At 38.9% G+C, this 18741-nt stretch overlaps 2 protein-coding genes across 2 annotated transcripts in view; one reads left to right on the top strand and one right to left on the bottom strand.

The window, feature by feature from the left end:
- LOC136240868 (DNA polymerase alpha catalytic subunit-like) overlaps window positions 1-145 on the bottom strand; it is a 36261-nt gene extending 36116 nt beyond the window's left edge. The window contains exon 1 of the mRNA XM_066031933.1: window positions 80-145. Coding sequence (XP_065888005.1) covers window positions 80-122 — 43 coding nt within the window. The 5' untranslated portion in view covers window positions 123-145. The remainder of the gene's footprint in view (window positions 1-79) is intronic.
- On the top strand, window positions 114-10251 carry LOC136240869 (E3 ubiquitin-protein ligase Bre1-like). The gene is made up of 10 exons (XM_066031934.1): window positions 114-304; window positions 1307-2062; window positions 2717-3001; window positions 4179-4342; window positions 7665-7950; window positions 8512-8700; window positions 8936-9139; window positions 9365-9490; window positions 9695-9937; window positions 9989-10251. Exons 1-10 carry the CDS (start codon window positions 194-196, stop codon window positions 10163-10165), a joined length of 2541 nt encoding a protein of 846 aa, XP_065888006.1. The 5' UTR covers window positions 114-193; the 3' UTR covers window positions 10166-10251.
- Window positions 10252-18741: the final 8490 nt, after the last annotated feature.

Consider the following 18741-nt stretch of genomic DNA (forward strand, 5'->3'; position numbering starts at 1 on the left):
TGTCAATAAGAAGTCTTAATGTACATTTTCAACATCTCTACCCTGTGGCTTTACTGAATATTTCAAGTGGAAAACTTACCCGCCATTTCAAATGCGCGTAAGAAGAAGACGCATGCGCACATAAGATGTGATATTCCAACTAAAGCGCACCGGATACTTACACCGATCAGGTTTGTATATAATCTATGGTAAGATGGCTAAGAGAAGCGCTTCAGAAGGTTCTGGTGGGACACCAGCCAAGCGACCATCGCTACTTGGTGTGGATATTGGTCCAGTGTCTGGACAAGATGAGCTTGATTTAAAGGTATGATGACCCCGACCCATAGCATCATAGATTATAAACCCAGGTAAGGTAAACGAGGGTAATTCCGGACACTCTTTAGTAAAATCGCTCTAACACAGCACTCACAACGAGTTAAGACAAACTCTAGGAATCGTTTTAAAGCCTATCTTATGGTGCATCTGCAGTACAAATTTCGTTTCGATACAATCAACTGCTGAGGAGTTATGAGTTGAAATTTAACAGCATGTAAAAATGCAACATGCGGCTACTTCCGGACACTTCGAATAACAAGCAAGTAGCACCTTCCACAGGTTATACCAATCCTCTTTGAAGTATGATCCTGAGCACACCAGCAGGGCTGACTGCTCAGTAAACAATAATAATGGAGACTGAAGTACCACTCGTCTGCAGCTTATAAATCAATTAGAAAGTTCATAACCTTTGGGAGAAAGCAGCAGTGCGTACTTTTAAAAATATATGTAGTTCGCAAATATTTTCTTTGTGTTTCAGCCAAGCAGCTGCTGAAAAATCGACTGCCACTCCGCCTGTGCTGCATGGATTCTTATGAATTTTAGTATGCAATTAGCCGAGAGTATGATCTTTATATAAATCTTTGAAAATTGAAAATATGAGCTTGGGCTGCCTGGTTAGATAAACATTTTCAAAGCTTTTGAACAAAATTACCCGTAAGTGCGCTACAAATACGTGTCAAACTTCACAGTGGAATAACGGATTCACTTCAATTTTGGTTTGTAGATAGGCCATAGGACACTGCATTAGCATACCAAATTATAGGTCCAGGGATTCTACCATTGTTGAGAACAATCTAAGTATCCTGAATTAGCCGCTGTCCGGAATTACCCGCACTTACCTTACCTGTTGTATGATGGTACATTGTTCATATGGAAACTGGGGACTATATTGTATGTGTCTCAGTACACATTTGAAGAGCAGCGTCTGGCTGACACTCCTTCCTGGTTGAATGCCATCACAAATATATCAATTAACATGTCTACTTGTTAGGTGCTGCAAGTTCAGAACAGAAAATTGTCAGAGAGGATTAAGGAAAGGAATTATAACATGGAGCAACTTCGTGATGAAGTGGTCCAGCTGAAGAGTGCACAATCTGACTGTCAACAAAAGCTACTAATATTGAAGCAGTTCTGGGACACTATAGACACGCAGATATTATCAGGACTATCATCATTAGGTGTCTCACATGATAACAGCAGTGTGGATAAGGAAGAATTTACTAGACAATTATTAACATTGTCTAGTGCTCAGTTGAGGACAAGGGGACAAGAAAGGTGTGTACAAAGCAAGGCAAGTGTTGTAGCATTGTTTAAACGTGTGGAGAAGGAGGTTGATAAGATAAAGGACCTGTCTACTGATAGTAATTTATCTCAGGTCCTAGAGGCAGAGTTAACTGTTTGGAGAAAGAGAAATGAGAAGAAGACACAGTCATCCATTTCTTCTAGTGATAGTCTTAAAGACATTAATACTATGTTGGAGGAGAAGGTGACACGATTAGAGGGAAGTTTGGCTGATGCTAAGTTTGACTTACAAAAATATCAGACAAGGGCAGAACGTTTTGAGCGTCAGCTTGCAGACATGTTGCGTGACCTGCACAGTCAGCCACACCCTCCAGACACTTTGCAGGCATCACATGATCAGACTAACACCACCATCCCTTCTGTTGCCACCACTACTACTGTGGCTGAACATGTCTCCATAGTAGCCAATAATCCATCCAGTGGGGAACCCCCCAAAACTGAGCTAGTAAGTTGAACAGCATTATGTAGAACCTCTTAATTACACTTGTCCCAAGGTGTCCATATTACACTGGTCCCCAGGTGTCCATATTACACTGGTCCCAAGGTGTCCATATTACACTGGTCCCAAGGTGTCCATATTACACTGGTCCCAAGGTGTCCATATTACACTGGTCCCAAAGTGTCCATATTACACTGGTCCCAAGGTGTCCATATTACACTGGTCCCAAGGTGTCCATATTACACTGGTCCCAAGGTGTCCATATTACACTGGTCCCACGGTGTCCATATTACACTGGTCCCAAGGTGTCCATATTACACTGGTCCCAAGGTGTCCATATTACACTGGTCCCAAGGTGTCCATATTACACTGGTCCCAAGGTGTCCATATTACACTGGTCCCCAGGTGTCCATATTACACTGGTCCCAAGGTGTCCATATTACACTGGTCCCAAGGTGTCCATATTACACTGGTCCCAAGGTGTCCATATTACACTGGTCCCATAGTTCACTTTCCTATAGAATTTAAAAGTTTTGTGCAGACATGTAGTTAACCCTTCTTCATAACAGACCACTCAATACAAAACAGATTTTTAGGTAGCCATGTTAATAAAGTTTCATTATATTTTTTTAACTGACTACTCTATTAACTGCACACTAGGGTGAAGGCATGCAGCTAGAGCTTGGTGAATTAAAAGACATCTCTGAGAACAGGCTGAAGGAGATTGAAGATCTTCACAAACAACTTGCAGACACTAAGGCAGAGATAGAGAGGCTTAAGTTGGATTCTGGTAATATATCTGAAACTGACATCAAGGCATCCAGTGTATTTAAGGCTCTTCAGTCTCATTTCAGTGTGGTGTTTGCTGAGAACTCACAGCAAAGAGCTCATCTTGAGGAGACTAAACGGTTACTAGTGGCCAGCAAGCAGCAAAATATGGCTCAGGTTTGTCCGTATGTGTGTCAGTTCACTTATCTAGCCCTGTTCTTAGCTGTCCATGTTCTTGGATCACATGATCACAAACTTCTTGCGTCCAGTATATGTACATACCTGAAATAACAGTTTGGCCATTGCTTACAACTCTTTATAATTTGTACTTGTATTTTGCAAGGCTTATCGTTTACTAACTGTACCACATCAGAAATCGCACCATTGATAATTCTAAGCCAAGAACATTTATTAATTCATTTCAAGCACATGTGAGAGTGTCCATTATTGGAAGCCATTTTAATCTCAAATGAATTTGTGAATTCCCATTGATTGCACAAACAACTCTCAACTGTAAATTAGTATTAGAGATGTACCGATCTATTGAGAATTTGAGTCGATTTTCTGTTGAAGCCACCAATTCATGATACCGATCTTTGTAAGCATCATGTCTTCAAACATATTAGATTTCTTCTATCGTTTCTCTACTCCTTTTTGAAACAAGCTAAAGTATAGTGCCATTTCTTTGCCTGGTGTCCATCAAAAACTGTGAGAAACCATATAAACACACACGGGTTAGCTGTTAATTACTGAAACTTACTATTGAACGATGAAAACAATGAATAGTGCTACACCATATCAAATAGACTAAACTATTAGAATCTCTGCTACAACAACCTACAAAGCATTCCAGGCAAATCTTAGTAGGAGCATGCATTAAAATATTTGTGGGTGTTGTCACTGCTGATTGTCTGGGTGGTGTAATTGAGGCCACACCACCATTGGTAGTGACTCCAGTAACAATGCTGCAATTGACCACTTAGCTTAGTCTGAGATTATAAGAACTACCTGTACGAGATTAGTCATCATATTAGATTAACTGATGTCAGATGGTTGATCGGTAATAAATTTCCTAGATCGGATCGGTATCGGTAAAGATCAGAAAAGTTGAATCGGTACATCTCTAATTAATGTATTCTATTATTACACTTGTATAGCTCAATAATACTGTTAGCAAAATACTCTAATATAATAATCACTTCTGTGTTTGCATCTGCTGCAAGAAATTTGCTATCAAGGACCCTCATGTGATCAGCATGTAGCTGTTTGGGGTAGTGCTGTCTTCTCCATCTTCTTCATTGTTTTCCCGACCCAATAAAATGAGGTGTGGCTAATAATTGATTTATTGTAACAGGTGGAGGAGATTATGGCAGAACATCGCAAGTATCAGTCTGAAGTGAGAGATGAGGTAGTACAGTTGGAAGAAGCTTTGTCCTCCATGAGAAGACAATATGATCTGGTGAGGATGGAGTTTGAGAAGAGCCTTGCTAGCAACGAGCAAGCTGTTCCCATTAACAAGTAAGGGACTTTCCCTTTTCATTTGTCATATTCAAATACACACTGAAGTCTCTACAGAAGAAAGTGTCACAATACTGTGCTATGAACTGTGATCATGATCACACTACTGTGCTATGAACTGTGATCATGATCACACTACTGTACTATGATCTGTGATCATGGTCAAAGCAAAAGGTCAACACAAACAAGGCAAAGTTTGCACGGTCAAACTGTTTTCCCAGCACAGTCAAAGCTATGCAAGTAAATACCTATTGGATTTTATGTTACACGGGCCCAACCGACTATTTTCATGACCTGAAATGATAATGATAATCACTTGATATAGAATCACGTGTGCCAAGATGATCTTGTGTGTACAAGTGAAAATCAGCTTTCAGGATAACTCCTCTGGGGATTAAACTCATAAAGGTCAAGCTTTAATAGTGAAGATATTTAAACAAAGTAGTTTCTTAGTACTCAAGAGATTTGTTTCATTGTACAGTGACTTTTTTTATTGTGCAGTAACACATCATTGTACTGCAGAACACCCTATGTGTAGTTGTGGCTCTTTTTGTATGGTAAATTTCAGTAATAATACTAGATGTGTTATTATCATTATCAAATTGACCTACCTACCTACATTTTCTGAGGTTTTGCCTGCATAACATAAGATTCAATAGGTATGGCCTGAGCAGTGCACAAAAATGTCACGGAAATAAATGCAAACAGATCAATGGTCAAGACCAGTTTTCAGTGAAAGTCAAAGGTCAAAATTGAAAATCATTCTTGACCGTCTCTGACCATAGTCACAGATCATAATACAATTCCAATGGAGTGATTGTCTAATGTGACAATGATTGGTGCTAAAGAAATGTGTTTGATTCAGATGGCAGTACAGAAGTACAGTGAATGTCACAAGTGCATAGCCTCTAGAATTACAACTACCACCTCCTAATATGGTAGTTGGCAATACCCTACTGGACCAGGGGGGGGGGGGGGGGACAAGCCCACATGAATTTGTAATACTATTGCAGGGCTCAACCCAGAATATAAACCTAGAGGGGGCAAAGTAAGTAGCTTCAGATTCTAGGGGGGTCTGGGGGCATGCTCCCCCAGGAAAATTTTGAAAATTTAGGTGTAAATATACTCAATTTTGGTGAAATTTTACTGTGATGCCATTGAATATTGACCATTGGATTATACAACTTTGGGATCAATTAAACCTTTCCATCTCTCAAGGCTTTAGGTATAAACCTAGGGGGGGGGGGGGGGGGGGGCAATAGCTAACCCAGAGGGGGCCTATGCCCCCCCCCCCCCCCTAGATTAACCCCTGCAAACACTGCAAGGAGCTAATAGTCTCTGTACCAAAAGTAGAGGAAGGGGCACAATACGTGTTTCAGTTCTACTTAAGTTGTTGTTTGCAATGGTGTGATTATCAATCAAAAAAAACCCAGGCGTTATGGTGAAATGGGGCTTGTAGTGATGATGATATAGTCACAGTTTCACACCAACAAGTGACAGTGATCATAGATGATTATAATAAGATCATTGATGTATGATCTGGTAGTTCCAATAGGTAGTGTTACTGGATTTAATAAAATACTTTAACTAGTGCTTCACAGTGTTGGGAGTAACACGTTACATAATATTATTACTTTTGTGGTAACTAAGTAATATAACGAAATATGCTGTAAAAACAGGTAATGTAACTCAAGTTACTTTACTAACAAATGTAACGTGTTACCTAAGTAATATAGTTACTGTAACGAGTCTAATATTACGTTATATTATTACTACAAGTAACAAAGTTACTAATCTCGTTAGTAATCCACTGAGTAACGCCTAGCCACAACGAAGTAATGAAGCCTAATGAATGAAGCTTATTCACCAGCTTCTTACTTGTAACCAAGATTTGCACAACACCATCATGGCACATGATAAGGTGGTAGTTTCACACGTGACAGCTTAAAGCTGTGGACACAAAGTAATATAATATGTAATATTATTATGGTTACTTTATTTTTTGGGTAATATGTAACTGTAACTAAATAGTTCAGTTGCAAGTAATATGTAATATGTAACTAGTTACTTTTACAAAGTAACTTGCCCAACACTGGTGCTTCATGTAGTGCACATGGGCTCAACGCATCATGACCTACCCCCATCCCTCTCCTCTGCTACTGGACTATCAGAGTAACACGTACATTAGAGCACCTCATATAGTCTACAGTATTGATTATTGATAATCCAGCAACATCACTATGGATACAGTGTATACACACTTGTAACTATGAGTACTGTCAGGTGTACCCTGGGGCCAAGTACACAGGTGCTACTGTGGCTAATAGTGAAGTTGTTATGGGACTAGTTGTAAATAATGTATCCAGCACCTTATAGTCTGTTTGTATTCACCTGAGCCCTTGTTTCTTGTTAATAACTCTTGTTACGTGGGCCAGCTACCCAAACATTTAGTAGGGCTGTGAAGCCCTTTAAATGCCACTGCAACTGTTTATCAGAAAACGTAACCCTAATCCTTTGATATGGGCAAGAACAAGTGAGTTATAAGGCTTTTAAAATATCCCATACATTTAGTATGGATAAATTAGGCACGCAAACATGTTTACCATAAGTGTATTAAATTTCGTGGGTAAAATTTTTGTGATTTGATCTCGTCGAGCCAGTTTATTTTCTCGAGGAACTGCAGGGAGCAAAATTCGTGCTTTAAGGTCACATTTAAGGTTTACAGTTTTGGCTACTCCATTCACTCTGGCGTACTTATCTGGGACTAAACAAACCATTTTGTGGGGTTGACTCACCACAAAAGAATCTTGCCTGCTAGAATCAGAGGAAAAGAGTCTTACATACTTGAACAAGGCCATCAGTATGTATTCATGTGGTGAACAGGTGCACGTGTTGCCATCAGGTCATATGTAGCGCATTACATAGAATTATGAACATTAATCTGTTAATGGTATAAAGAAAGTGTATTGGTGGCAATCGAGATGGCAACGGTTATCTAGTAGGTTTGCTCGAGCTGAGACGTGACTTTCTAAATGGATTAATTTTTGTGGATCAGTTGCAAATCACACAATCCACAAAAATTTATGCACCACGAAAATTTCTATGCTTACGGGTATAACATGACAACATGCTTGTTCCAGTACACATGTTCACCTCTTTGATATTACTATATTTGGTGGGGCTCAGGTGAACCTGTACCAACTATAGTACAGGAATAGTTGGTCACTACAGGGAAGAGCTGTGAACACACAAACTATCGTTGTACTCATCTAACAAATATTATAAGGCGTGTTATAACTGTTACAATTTGTATTTACTGTAGGGAGCTACGCCAGATGATTACCAGTTTAGAGCATACCATTCAGCAACAGAAAATGGAAATACAACATTACAAACAACAAGCTCAACAAGCCAATGACAGGATGCTCAAACTACAAGCAGAGTGTACCGCTGAGAGAGAGAGGGAGACTGCTAAGGTGGAGCAAGAGTCCAAAGATGTGGAAGACTTGAAGGACCACATCAACAAGTTGGAGAGTGAGAAACACAACATGGAGATTCTTTTGGATGTGTACAAGGGTGTTCCTAAGGAGCAGAGGGATCGGGCACAGGTAGAATAATATAAGAAAGTTTTGATGGAAAGAAACACAAAATGTTGACAACAATCAAGAAGTGTTAGTGATAGTCAAGAAGTTGTAGACTAACACTCACTAGGCACTTATTTGGCAAGTTAATAGTCAACATTTTAAACTGATTTGCCAACTTATCTCTTCCATCAAAATTACACACACACACACACACACACGCACGCACGCACTCTACACACATGCACACACTACACACACACACACACACACACACACACACACACACACACACACAATACTACACACACTACACACACACGCGCGCACACTACACACACACACACTACACACACACACGCACACACTACACACACACACACAACACTGCGCACACACTACACACACACACACAACACTGCGCACACACTACACACACACACACACTACGCACACACACTACACACACACACACACAACACTACACACACACGCACACACACTACACACGCACGCACTACACACACACGCACACACACTACACGCACACACACACGCACTACACACATTCAATCTCATTACCTTCAGGTGGTGGCAAGTGAACGCCGTTACAGAGAAGAGATAGAACTACTGAAGGCAAAAGTTGTCCAACAGAAAAAAGAGTTTGATCGTAAGCGAGAACACTTGAAGGACGACATGTCACGCAGACAGAAACAAGTTCTGGATGACAATAAACAACTCCAGAATGGTCTGGCTAGCAAGAAAGAAGAAGTAGAGGTGTGTCATCATCACATGAGTTGATACCTCAAGGCAGTTTAATAACTCGTTAATGGAAGGGTTATGGTACTTAAAAACCATTATTTAGCTCCTTGAGGAAACTCAGTTGTTATTATTTGGTTAACCAAACAAACCAAATGAAGTTGTGGTGCTTCTCTTTTTGAACTATTCCTTTGGGTATCAGGTCTATGTATGCTATATTAGTGTTCTAATTATAAGAATGAAATTATTCCAGGCTCTCATGAGTGAAATAGAGGTTACAGCACAAGCTTACGAGGACGTGCAAGAGTTGAACAAACGGTTACTAGAACAGTTGAAAGAAAAGGAAGACGCAAACATCAAATTAATGTCTGAACGTATCAAATCCAACAGCATCCAACAATTATTAACAGAAGAAAAGGACCTGGTGACTGCTCATCTTACAAGTGTCCAACAAGAGGTGATAATTGTGACCGGGTGTATGCCGGGCATGTGAGCACTATTTGCCATGGAATCTTGATCATTAACTATATCATACAAGTTACAGAATATAGATATTGCATTCCAGTACTCTTCTATGTTAGGGTATTTTGGTCCTGTATGCCTGGCTGCATTCCTACTAAATAGATTCATGGTTGTGTTGTCATGGTGAAGTGTTGTCATGGTGATGATGGTACGTATGTAGTGTGATTCCTTGAGGGATGTAATCCACAAGATGGAGGAGAGAGAACAGTCACTAGAGGCTACCATTGTGAGTGGTGATCGGGAACTGAGCCTATCACAACAAGCCATGGAACTTCATAAAAAGAAGGTAACCACCTCTTTGATAAGTCCACCTCATTATAATGACCATGTCAAGTAGGCCCCAAACTCAACTTCATAACCTCATTAATAACAACACCTCATTATAGTGACCAGGACCCAAGATGTACTTCATGACCTCATTAATAAGACCACTCCTTTAAGGCTAATCCCACAAGTGATGTTATTGATGTGTTACACTGTATTGTTCCAGGCATTTGATAGTGCTCAGAGTGCCCATGAGCTAACACTGAGGAACAGCGAGTTAGAGTCACACCTCAAACAACATGCTGGAGTGATCGACAGTAAAGTGGAACAGCTTGAGAGTATGGAGAACAAGTTACAACGAGCTATGGAAGAAGCGTCCACTGTTAAGAAGAGAATTGATAAGTACAAGAATCGTGAAAGTGCCAGTATTGCTGACGAAGTGTTACTGGAAGAGATAAAGACTTACAAGGTAAGAATTATACAATTGCAACTATGATATTCCATCATCCCTGTGCTCTAGACCAAACTCAACTGCCCTTGCTGTGGCTCAAGGAAGAAGGATACAGTATTGACAAAGTGTTTTCATGTCTTCTGTGCTGAATGTATCCGTACTAGATACGAGACAAGGCAGAGAAAATGTCCCAAGTGTAACGCTGCCTTTGGCACTAATGACTTTCATAAAATATATTTATCATAGGAAATGATGTAATAGCATAGTGATGCATACTACATACTTATTGATGTCATTAGTTAATGAGGGCTGGCGTAGGCATACTATGATAATTTGCAACGAAGCCATCACTTTACTATAGTATGTTCGCGTTGAGCTGAATCCTGAAAAAACAGCTAAAAATTAAAAGTGCATTTTTTCTCAACAGAGTTAACATTTCAGCCAACCAGATGATTATTGGTAACAACTAAGGTGTCAACAACAAACACGTATGGTTTGGCTCCATTACAAGTTTGGGAAAGGGCTGTACTGGACACTGTACTTATATGGCTTCCCCATAGGAAATGTATTGTGAAAATTTTGATTGGCTGTAAATATTATGTCAAACATTTGAACAAAAAGATTTTGAAATATTTTTAGCGGGTCAAACAGTACTACAAATGAGCCAATTTTCAAGATCGTGTGTAATTGCATCCATGAGTTATTAAATGTTTTTGAGGATTCAGCTCAACGTGAACATACTATAGTCAAGTACAATGTTGATAACTAGTATTGTCCCTATTCTGCTGGTATTGTTATGTCGCATTCAGGCTTGAACATTGGAACTGTACTGGCAAGGTAGCTACACATACCAGCCTTGTAATAATCTTTGTTAAACCTCATGGTAGTTGGCAAAAGCCGTTCTTCCCTACCAGAGCACATACAGCAATAAACACAATACAAAACACAACCACAAGCTATACAACCATACTGATCATACAAGATAAGCTACAAGTAAAAGTTCAAGCAAAAGTCCTTAACAGAGGATGTGCATTCATTAGCATTTAGTAGCTATGAAATGTGTATGACTGCCATCACAGTACGTGACCCTTCTCTTCTGCAGAACTGCACTGATACTTGTCAGTCTTCCACAGGCAGCTATACCATAATATAATAGAGCAACTGGTATATAGGTTCTAATATCTATGGATAGGAATTGAGGGGTATATTATAGTGTGTAGTGACCATGTCATCTCCTATAGATACTCGCAATGTCTTTTCCTCCCAAATATCACTTGTGCTGAGTCAGGTGAGCTATGGACACATGGTGACTGGCTAGTTGGTATTGTTACCATATTAGGTGAAGTGTGTGAAGATGTTTATCAACTGAGGATGTTGAATGTGAGGGAGGACAACTCTTGATACTTTCATTATGTGATGATGTTACAGGTTGTTCTGAGACTTTACCTTGTGGGGCTAGTGATGTTATTGAGGATGAAAATCATGACAATAGAATAGTGGACCTCACATACAAATGGATTGATTGCTGTTAACATCACAATTGTAAAACTGATTATTAGATGGAGCCACCTACAATACGGTACTACTATGGCCAAATTTCATATAATTATATTTGTATTTCAGACCATATTTGTATTTCAGACCATATTTGTATTTCAGACCATGGTGCCAAGTTATTTGTAAAAACCACAGACACCTCGGTTTATGATTGCTGTCATTGTCTTCCACCAGTGAGGCAATATTAAGTAGCATCAGACCTGATGCTTGTCTCCATAGCATACCAGAGAGTACAATGTTGAACTATCTGTTGGGAAGATATTGGATGTTGTGGTCTGTGTAGTGATCATTAGAATATGTTAATGATATTAATATCTAAACCAAAACAGCCAAGCTGTAAAAAAGATTGCAGCCCTCAAAAAGGCTATGATGAAAAAAGATGTGAAATCCAAGGTGGCGGCCAAGAAATGGCTGCGATGGTAGGTTAATGGCAAAAAATTTAATGACGACAATTCAGTTGAATTTGCGTTTCCTCCTCCACGTTTCACTGGGATTCGACACCAAATTCACCTGAATTGTCATTATTAAAATTTTTGCCATTAACCTCAACCATCACAGCCATTTCTTGGCTGCCACCTTTGATTTCACATCTTTTTCACCCTGGCCTTTTTGGGACCGCACTCTTTTTTTACAGCTTGGCTGTTTTGGTTTAGATATCACTTCTTTTTATTGCAAGCCACAAAGCCGGCCATCAACTGGCTTTGGTGCTTCCTTTTAACTTGTTTTTTTTTTTCTTAACTGTAGGAATTGTGGAACAAAAGCCAGAAGCAATTATGTATATACCTTTTTGTCTGATTAAATATTTGTTTATTTTACATTGAATGATATCACATATGTAATAAGGCGATTTCTTACATAACTGAACTGTAGCTGAAACTCTCATTGTTCGTAGCTATAGTTTGAACTCTTTTTCAGGGTGACTTGTTTCTAGCTGAACTCTCTACATGGTGATCTGTTTCTAGCACATATTTCTACAGGGTGATTTGTTTGTAGCCGATCTCTCTATAGGATAACTTGTTTCTAGCTGATATCTCTACAGAGTGACTTGTTTCCAGCTGATCCTTCTACAGGGTGATTTTGTTTGTAGCTGATCTCTCTACAGGGTGACTTATTTCTAGCTGAACTCTCTACTGGGTGACTTGTTCCTAACTGATCTCTCTACATGGTGATTTGTTTCCAGCACATATTTCTACTGGGTGATATATTTGAATCTGATCTCTCTATAGGGTAACTTGTTTGGAGCTGATCTCTCTACAGGGTGACTTGTTTCTAGCTGAACTCTCTACAGGGTGATTTGCTTCCAACACATATTTCTACTGGGGTAGCTGATTTCTATTCGGGTTACTTCTTTCTATCTGATCTCTCTTCAGGGTGACTGCTCTATCTCGATCTCGTTCTATCTCGATCTCGCACTTTCTACACTAAGTTGGATTTTGTGTTATAACACTATGGCTTTAAGTCTGATTCTTCTGAAGAACCTTTTCTAAGATGATTACTCCATCTGTACAGCGATTTTCTAAGCATTACCCCCAAGTGGTTTTTCCGGTAGGCGTGGCAAGTGGTCGTTTTTTATTCGATTGCATAATTAATTGCTACACACTGTTGGTCTTTTCGCTGTATCTTCGTGGTTTTTAGCTCGATAAATCACAAAAGGTTTGAGGTTCAATAGTTAACCTATCCACGAACCGATATTTAGCTTCTTCCCATAAGCGGTTTACCCTGTAGGCGTGACAACATATTGGTGTTATTTTTTGTGAATAATCGCTAATAATTCCTTGACTACTTACTGCATTCCAGCCAAACTTCATACCAAGATACACCTTTATACCCCCTTCTGTGTGCCAGATTTCAAGGCAATCGGATAATGCATTCGCGTTTTATGGCAGTTTTTGTAGTGTGCGAAAAGAGGAAGAAAATAAGAAAAAAAAACCCGAAGAAACTAAGCTAATTTTTGAATTCGAATGTCTCGGGAACGCTTGAAGCGATTTCGCTCAAGTTTGGAATCGGGCGTGTCCACAGCAAAAATCGTCTTGTTTCATCAAGGCAGCACAGAGCTACGGAGGTGTGAAAATTGCGGCGTTTTCTTTGGGCCGCATTACAGGTAGTCGGGTTACCCTATCCAGGCCCTTAACCAGGGGGGCTTCGAGTGGTTCTGACGAACACCCCTCCAGGATTACCAATTTTTTTATTTTTTTTACATTTTAAGCTGGCGTATAAGTAGATTTCCAACTAAATTAAATAATTAACATTCCATATATTCATTGGTATGACAAATATTGTGCATTTTTTCAGGGTCATTTTAGTGCAAACCCCACCTCAATCAGTGGTTCCTATCAAAAGATATAAGGAAAAGAAGTTGACAGTGTGATGATTTTTGTGTACAGCATTTTCAATGCTTTTTATGTATATTGCATGGTACCAAACACAATATACAAAGTGTCATAAATCTAGATAGGAAACTAGCTAATAACGACATGAAATTTTCACCACATATCTATTTTATGAAGAACAGCATATGAACTAGGTAAAACCTCTCACAAGTGACCACTTCTTTGTAGACTGACCACTCAGAATATTACATGAAAAAAGCAAGTGATTCACAGATAAAACTGTGTGTAATGTGTAACACTAAGTATACACAGGTACCTAATGCATTTTCAGGGATAACTAACTAGAAAAATCAGTAATATTTTATAACATGGTAAGTACTGGCATCACAAGTCACAATTAACACATACTTTGGAAACATGACAATCAGATAACACAATGCAAGAGCAACATTATTTTTGAAATAAATTTGTTTGGACACTGCTCAGCTTTATTTGTCACATTGTAAGCACTAAGGATGATAATTATTATATAACACAATGACATCACTATACTACAAAGAGAATTAGAAATATCAAAATTACAATGACTGAAGCTGCTATAAAATGGATCAAAACAGCAGTAAATACACCAGAATATAACAACAGGTAAGTGTGGAGCCATGTAAGGCTGGTATCACATGCCAGTCTCCACTTTTGAAGATTATGCTCAAACTTGAACCTTATTTTGCAATTCCGCGCAAGACAACAAACTCCTCACCTTCAAACTATACTTGCATCGATGCAGGGGGATGCCTTGAAGCCCAGGGTGATTGTAATGCTGAATTCTGAACAGTGCTAGATGGCGATTTACCTTTAAAGGGCCATATTTCCATCGTAATCCAACATCAATCGTCCTCCAATCAAAAAACACATGGTAAAATCGAAATCAGCATATACAGTTTGCCCAGAACCACTTTCTTCGTCCTCATCAGCAGCAGATTCATGCGGAAACACTCGGAAATTTCGGCTATCACCGGTGCCACATTCTTCTAATTAGAATTACGTACGCAATTATTTGTATGGGCTCCCTATGGGGATTTTTATTTCTCAAACTTTGATTTGCTGTATTTCAATAAATACCGCATGGATTTTAATCCAGTAAAGTGCATTACGAAGTACGAAGCATTGGCTACCATTTACTGGAACGGCAGCTTGTGAAACGTTTATTGAAGGTGTATAATTTAAGTAGCAAAAACACGTGTGAAAAATTGGTAGGTTGGAAATCGCTAGACTATAAGATATGGGTTTTAAGCTGGTGTATAAGACATGGGCGCCCGAAAGGTAGAGAGGGGCTATATGTAGGGCACTGAAGGCTGCTCTGAGGTGTTAACTAAACTGTGGAGCTAAGCCCCACCTCTACACAGCTAAGATCTAGTCTCGTGCCCAGACCGCTTTTTTTCTTTTGTGTGGGGGCGGTCCCACCCCCACACAAAAGGAAAAAAAGCGGTCTGGGCACGAGACTAGCTAAGATCTAGGTGGGGATGAAAATTTGCTAAAAAGATCGATATATACTCTAATAGAACAGTCACTAAAACACTCTAACAAAACAGTCACTCAAACACTCTAATTATTCATGGTTAAAGTTTTCAATTAAGACCAAGCTGAACCTCTTCTATAATGTGCTTATCTGAACACTGTGCTATATACCTTTGAGTTCAATACACTGTGTACAAGGTCGCACTCCCTAACTTTATTTTCTTCTACTATCAATGCTTCAAGTTCCGTTGTTGTTTTTTTGTATCCGTGGCATTCTTGTGGAACACTATTCCTGAGGACATTTTGGCCCGAAGCCAGGTTAAACATTTCAGATCTAGATTGAAACAGTTTATTTTAATGTGATTGTTTAATTCTGTACTTGTATTGTGTAGCTAGCTAGCTATGTTGCTCTGTTTTTGTAATTGTATTTTTGTAACTGTAAAGATTGTATGTAAGGGTATCACCTTGTACAGGCACATGCCTTTTGTGTATCCCTTTAAACAATTTGATAATAATAATATTACCTATTTTTCAGATATGTAGTCATGGCTAAAATTATCAGATTAGCTACTATTATTAGTAAATTGTAGACAACCCAAATTATTAATTTGTGGTTCCTTAATGAATTGTACTGATGTAGCTGAAGAGGTCTATAGCTGCCAGGCAACAAATAGTATATAGTTACTGCTTAGTACATCTGAGAAATGCTTGTGTGCATGTAATGTTCTTGATGTTCAGTTAAATGTTTAGTTATTGGGATAGTGCTGGCCAGCTAACTATATAGCAAGGAAGTTCACAATAAAAACTATCTGCATGAATATATTTGCAAAGTCCTAGCTCTTTCATTGATGTGCAGAGGTGTATATGGGCAGGCATGCATGGGTTCTGGAAACTCCCCTCAAGCTAAAATAGCTGTAATAATACTGATAAAGGACTAACTGTACAATAAGAAATCATGAATCAATGCATGTAATTTTGAAGTATTTTAATGTTTAAAATGTGTCAGTGGTGGGGGCTATGCCCCAAGACCCCTGCACTTATGATATGGTAATCACCACCAAATATGTGAACCACCTTGGGAAAATGCCTTGTGTATTTAGCTATGTACTTGCATGTGCACTGTAAACCTACTTAATCTCTGTCCTAAGAAACCACAACATTGTACAGTACAGCCAAGAAGTCACATGTGACCTAGATAGCTCATGTCACTTAAGTGTGACACAAGGAATAATAGCTATTGATTGAGTAGAGGAATACTGAGCAAAACACTGATAAGTAGATAGTAAATGGATAACTTCATGTGTTGATTAATTAATTATTGCAATGTATAGAAGAAATGTATCTAGTTGAAATTAACCCAAGTATGTGCAGTTGCTGCACATACTGAAGTTGAGATTAACTTCAAATTATACAGTATGTCAGATTTGAAGGGATTAGTCAGAATTATACACTTACAACTGCTCTTTGGAGTCATTAGTGTGTACTATCAATTTTAGACCATTTAGGAGAAGTAAAATATATTAAAGTGTTGTCAGCAGCAGACCCCTGCTGCCATAAACGCCAAATCCTGGTTACGGGCCTGCTATCACAAGAATATACGAGGACAATATGTTACTCAAAAAACCTTCTCAACGTCAATCCCATCAGGTTGTTACATAAGTCATTTTGTGCCAGTCGGGATGAATATCTCTATAAGCAGTTTTGCATACCTGGATCGGGCTGTATGTTTAACTTTTGGAACTGTTGATGAACACACATCTGCTTAACAATCTTTGAAGTTACATCTGAGCAAACGTGTGTTGTAGTTCAATTCTAGGTTTGTTACTGGCCTTTGCTGTTGTATATCCAGTGGCCATTAAACTGCCAATAGTGAGTCCCTTTATCCTCACCCCCACAAAAGTGATTTGGGTATTGTATATGAGAATAGTTTTTATTTATCAAACAACAGATTGTTGGGACGTGACTAGATGTAACATAGAGATGTGTGGTAACAGACTCCCAACCTCGAGTCACCTCAACATATTGATGCTAATGTTGTGAGGGTTGACAGCTCAGTGGCTACATTATGCACATCATGGGGCCAGCCAATGTCTGATAGTAACTCAGTAATCATAGCCTACATGATTATAATATCTCACATCAATACTGTATATTATGTCAATGCAGTGAGTTGTTAGCTCACTAGTAAGATATTTAATATCATAGTGTTGTTACAGGAGACACTGCAATACTGTACTGATGTACCCACTGGCTGTATCTATCATGTTAAGGTGTGTGCGGTGCTAATACAGTGTGGTCAATGTTACCTTATGTGGTATAACAGGTTAGTGCTACTCTTGGTGAGGTGATTAATGCCAACAAGATATACTGCACTACTAACTGTACTAATAATAGTGAAATATGTTGCTGGGGTCCAGCTATATCAACAGGTTAGCATCATCAAGAGAAACCATAAGGCACTTTGTAGTGCCTATGTGGACTTTTATTATTATTATTATTATTATAGAGTCTGACTAAAATTGTAGACAAATTAGCTATTATGTTTCAATGAGAGAAGCCATTGACAACTTATAAAGTAAACATGTCTGCTTTCAAAATGACTATATGTGGCTACTTATAACAGTGTTCATTACTGTTGTGTTATTGTGTACACAGAAGTGTCCACTCCTGCTGTAACATCATCCTCATCACAGAACCTATCATACTAGTGGTAGTATTATGTTCAGTTGGTATAATAGCAACATTAACAGTAGTAATGACAATAACTTTACTATATGTGTCCACTATCGCAAGACTAATACTACAGTCCGGTATATCCCATTGGTGAGCAGATAAATATTGATAATAAATTCCCCACAATCTGATGATGATGATGATGATCTGTGCTTGGTGAGGAAGTTGTGTCATAACCTCGCTAACCATTCTATCAAGCCAATCACATATGAGTATTGTATAACTGATCGCCGACAAGGGCCAGGTCATTATGGCATCTACCAGTGGACTGAGGACAACTTTGTGAACAGTGATATGATCTTGTTGTTTGTATGTAACAAGAGCTTGCATGATGTATGGAACAGTGTGGGTGACACTGAACACAGCTCATTTGTGTCAACTTGTAAGCTGTTGTTACAAGGATACTTGTCTAGCAGTGAAGACTTGTCACGATTTGGTGTCATTTTACTGAGGGATTCTGATGTCTGCTACATCCCTAGCTTGTACCTCAGAAACTTCAAGACATTTACATTATGTATTGAAGACCTGGTAGACTCTGTTCCATATACAAACTGAAACTGTTCGTTACACAATAATATCCTGTAATATTAATATTAATTTGTACTATGCGTGTCATAACATTGAAAACCAAACTGGACATTTAAATAATTACAAGCGGATGACACACAGGCACTCACTGTAGGTAGA

The sequence above is a fragment of the Dysidea avara genome, chromosome 12 (genome assembly GCF_963678975.1).
Source record: "Dysidea avara chromosome 12, odDysAvar1.4, whole genome shotgun sequence".
NCBI lineage: Eukaryota > Metazoa > Porifera > Demospongiae > Dictyoceratida > Dysideidae > Dysidea > Dysidea avara.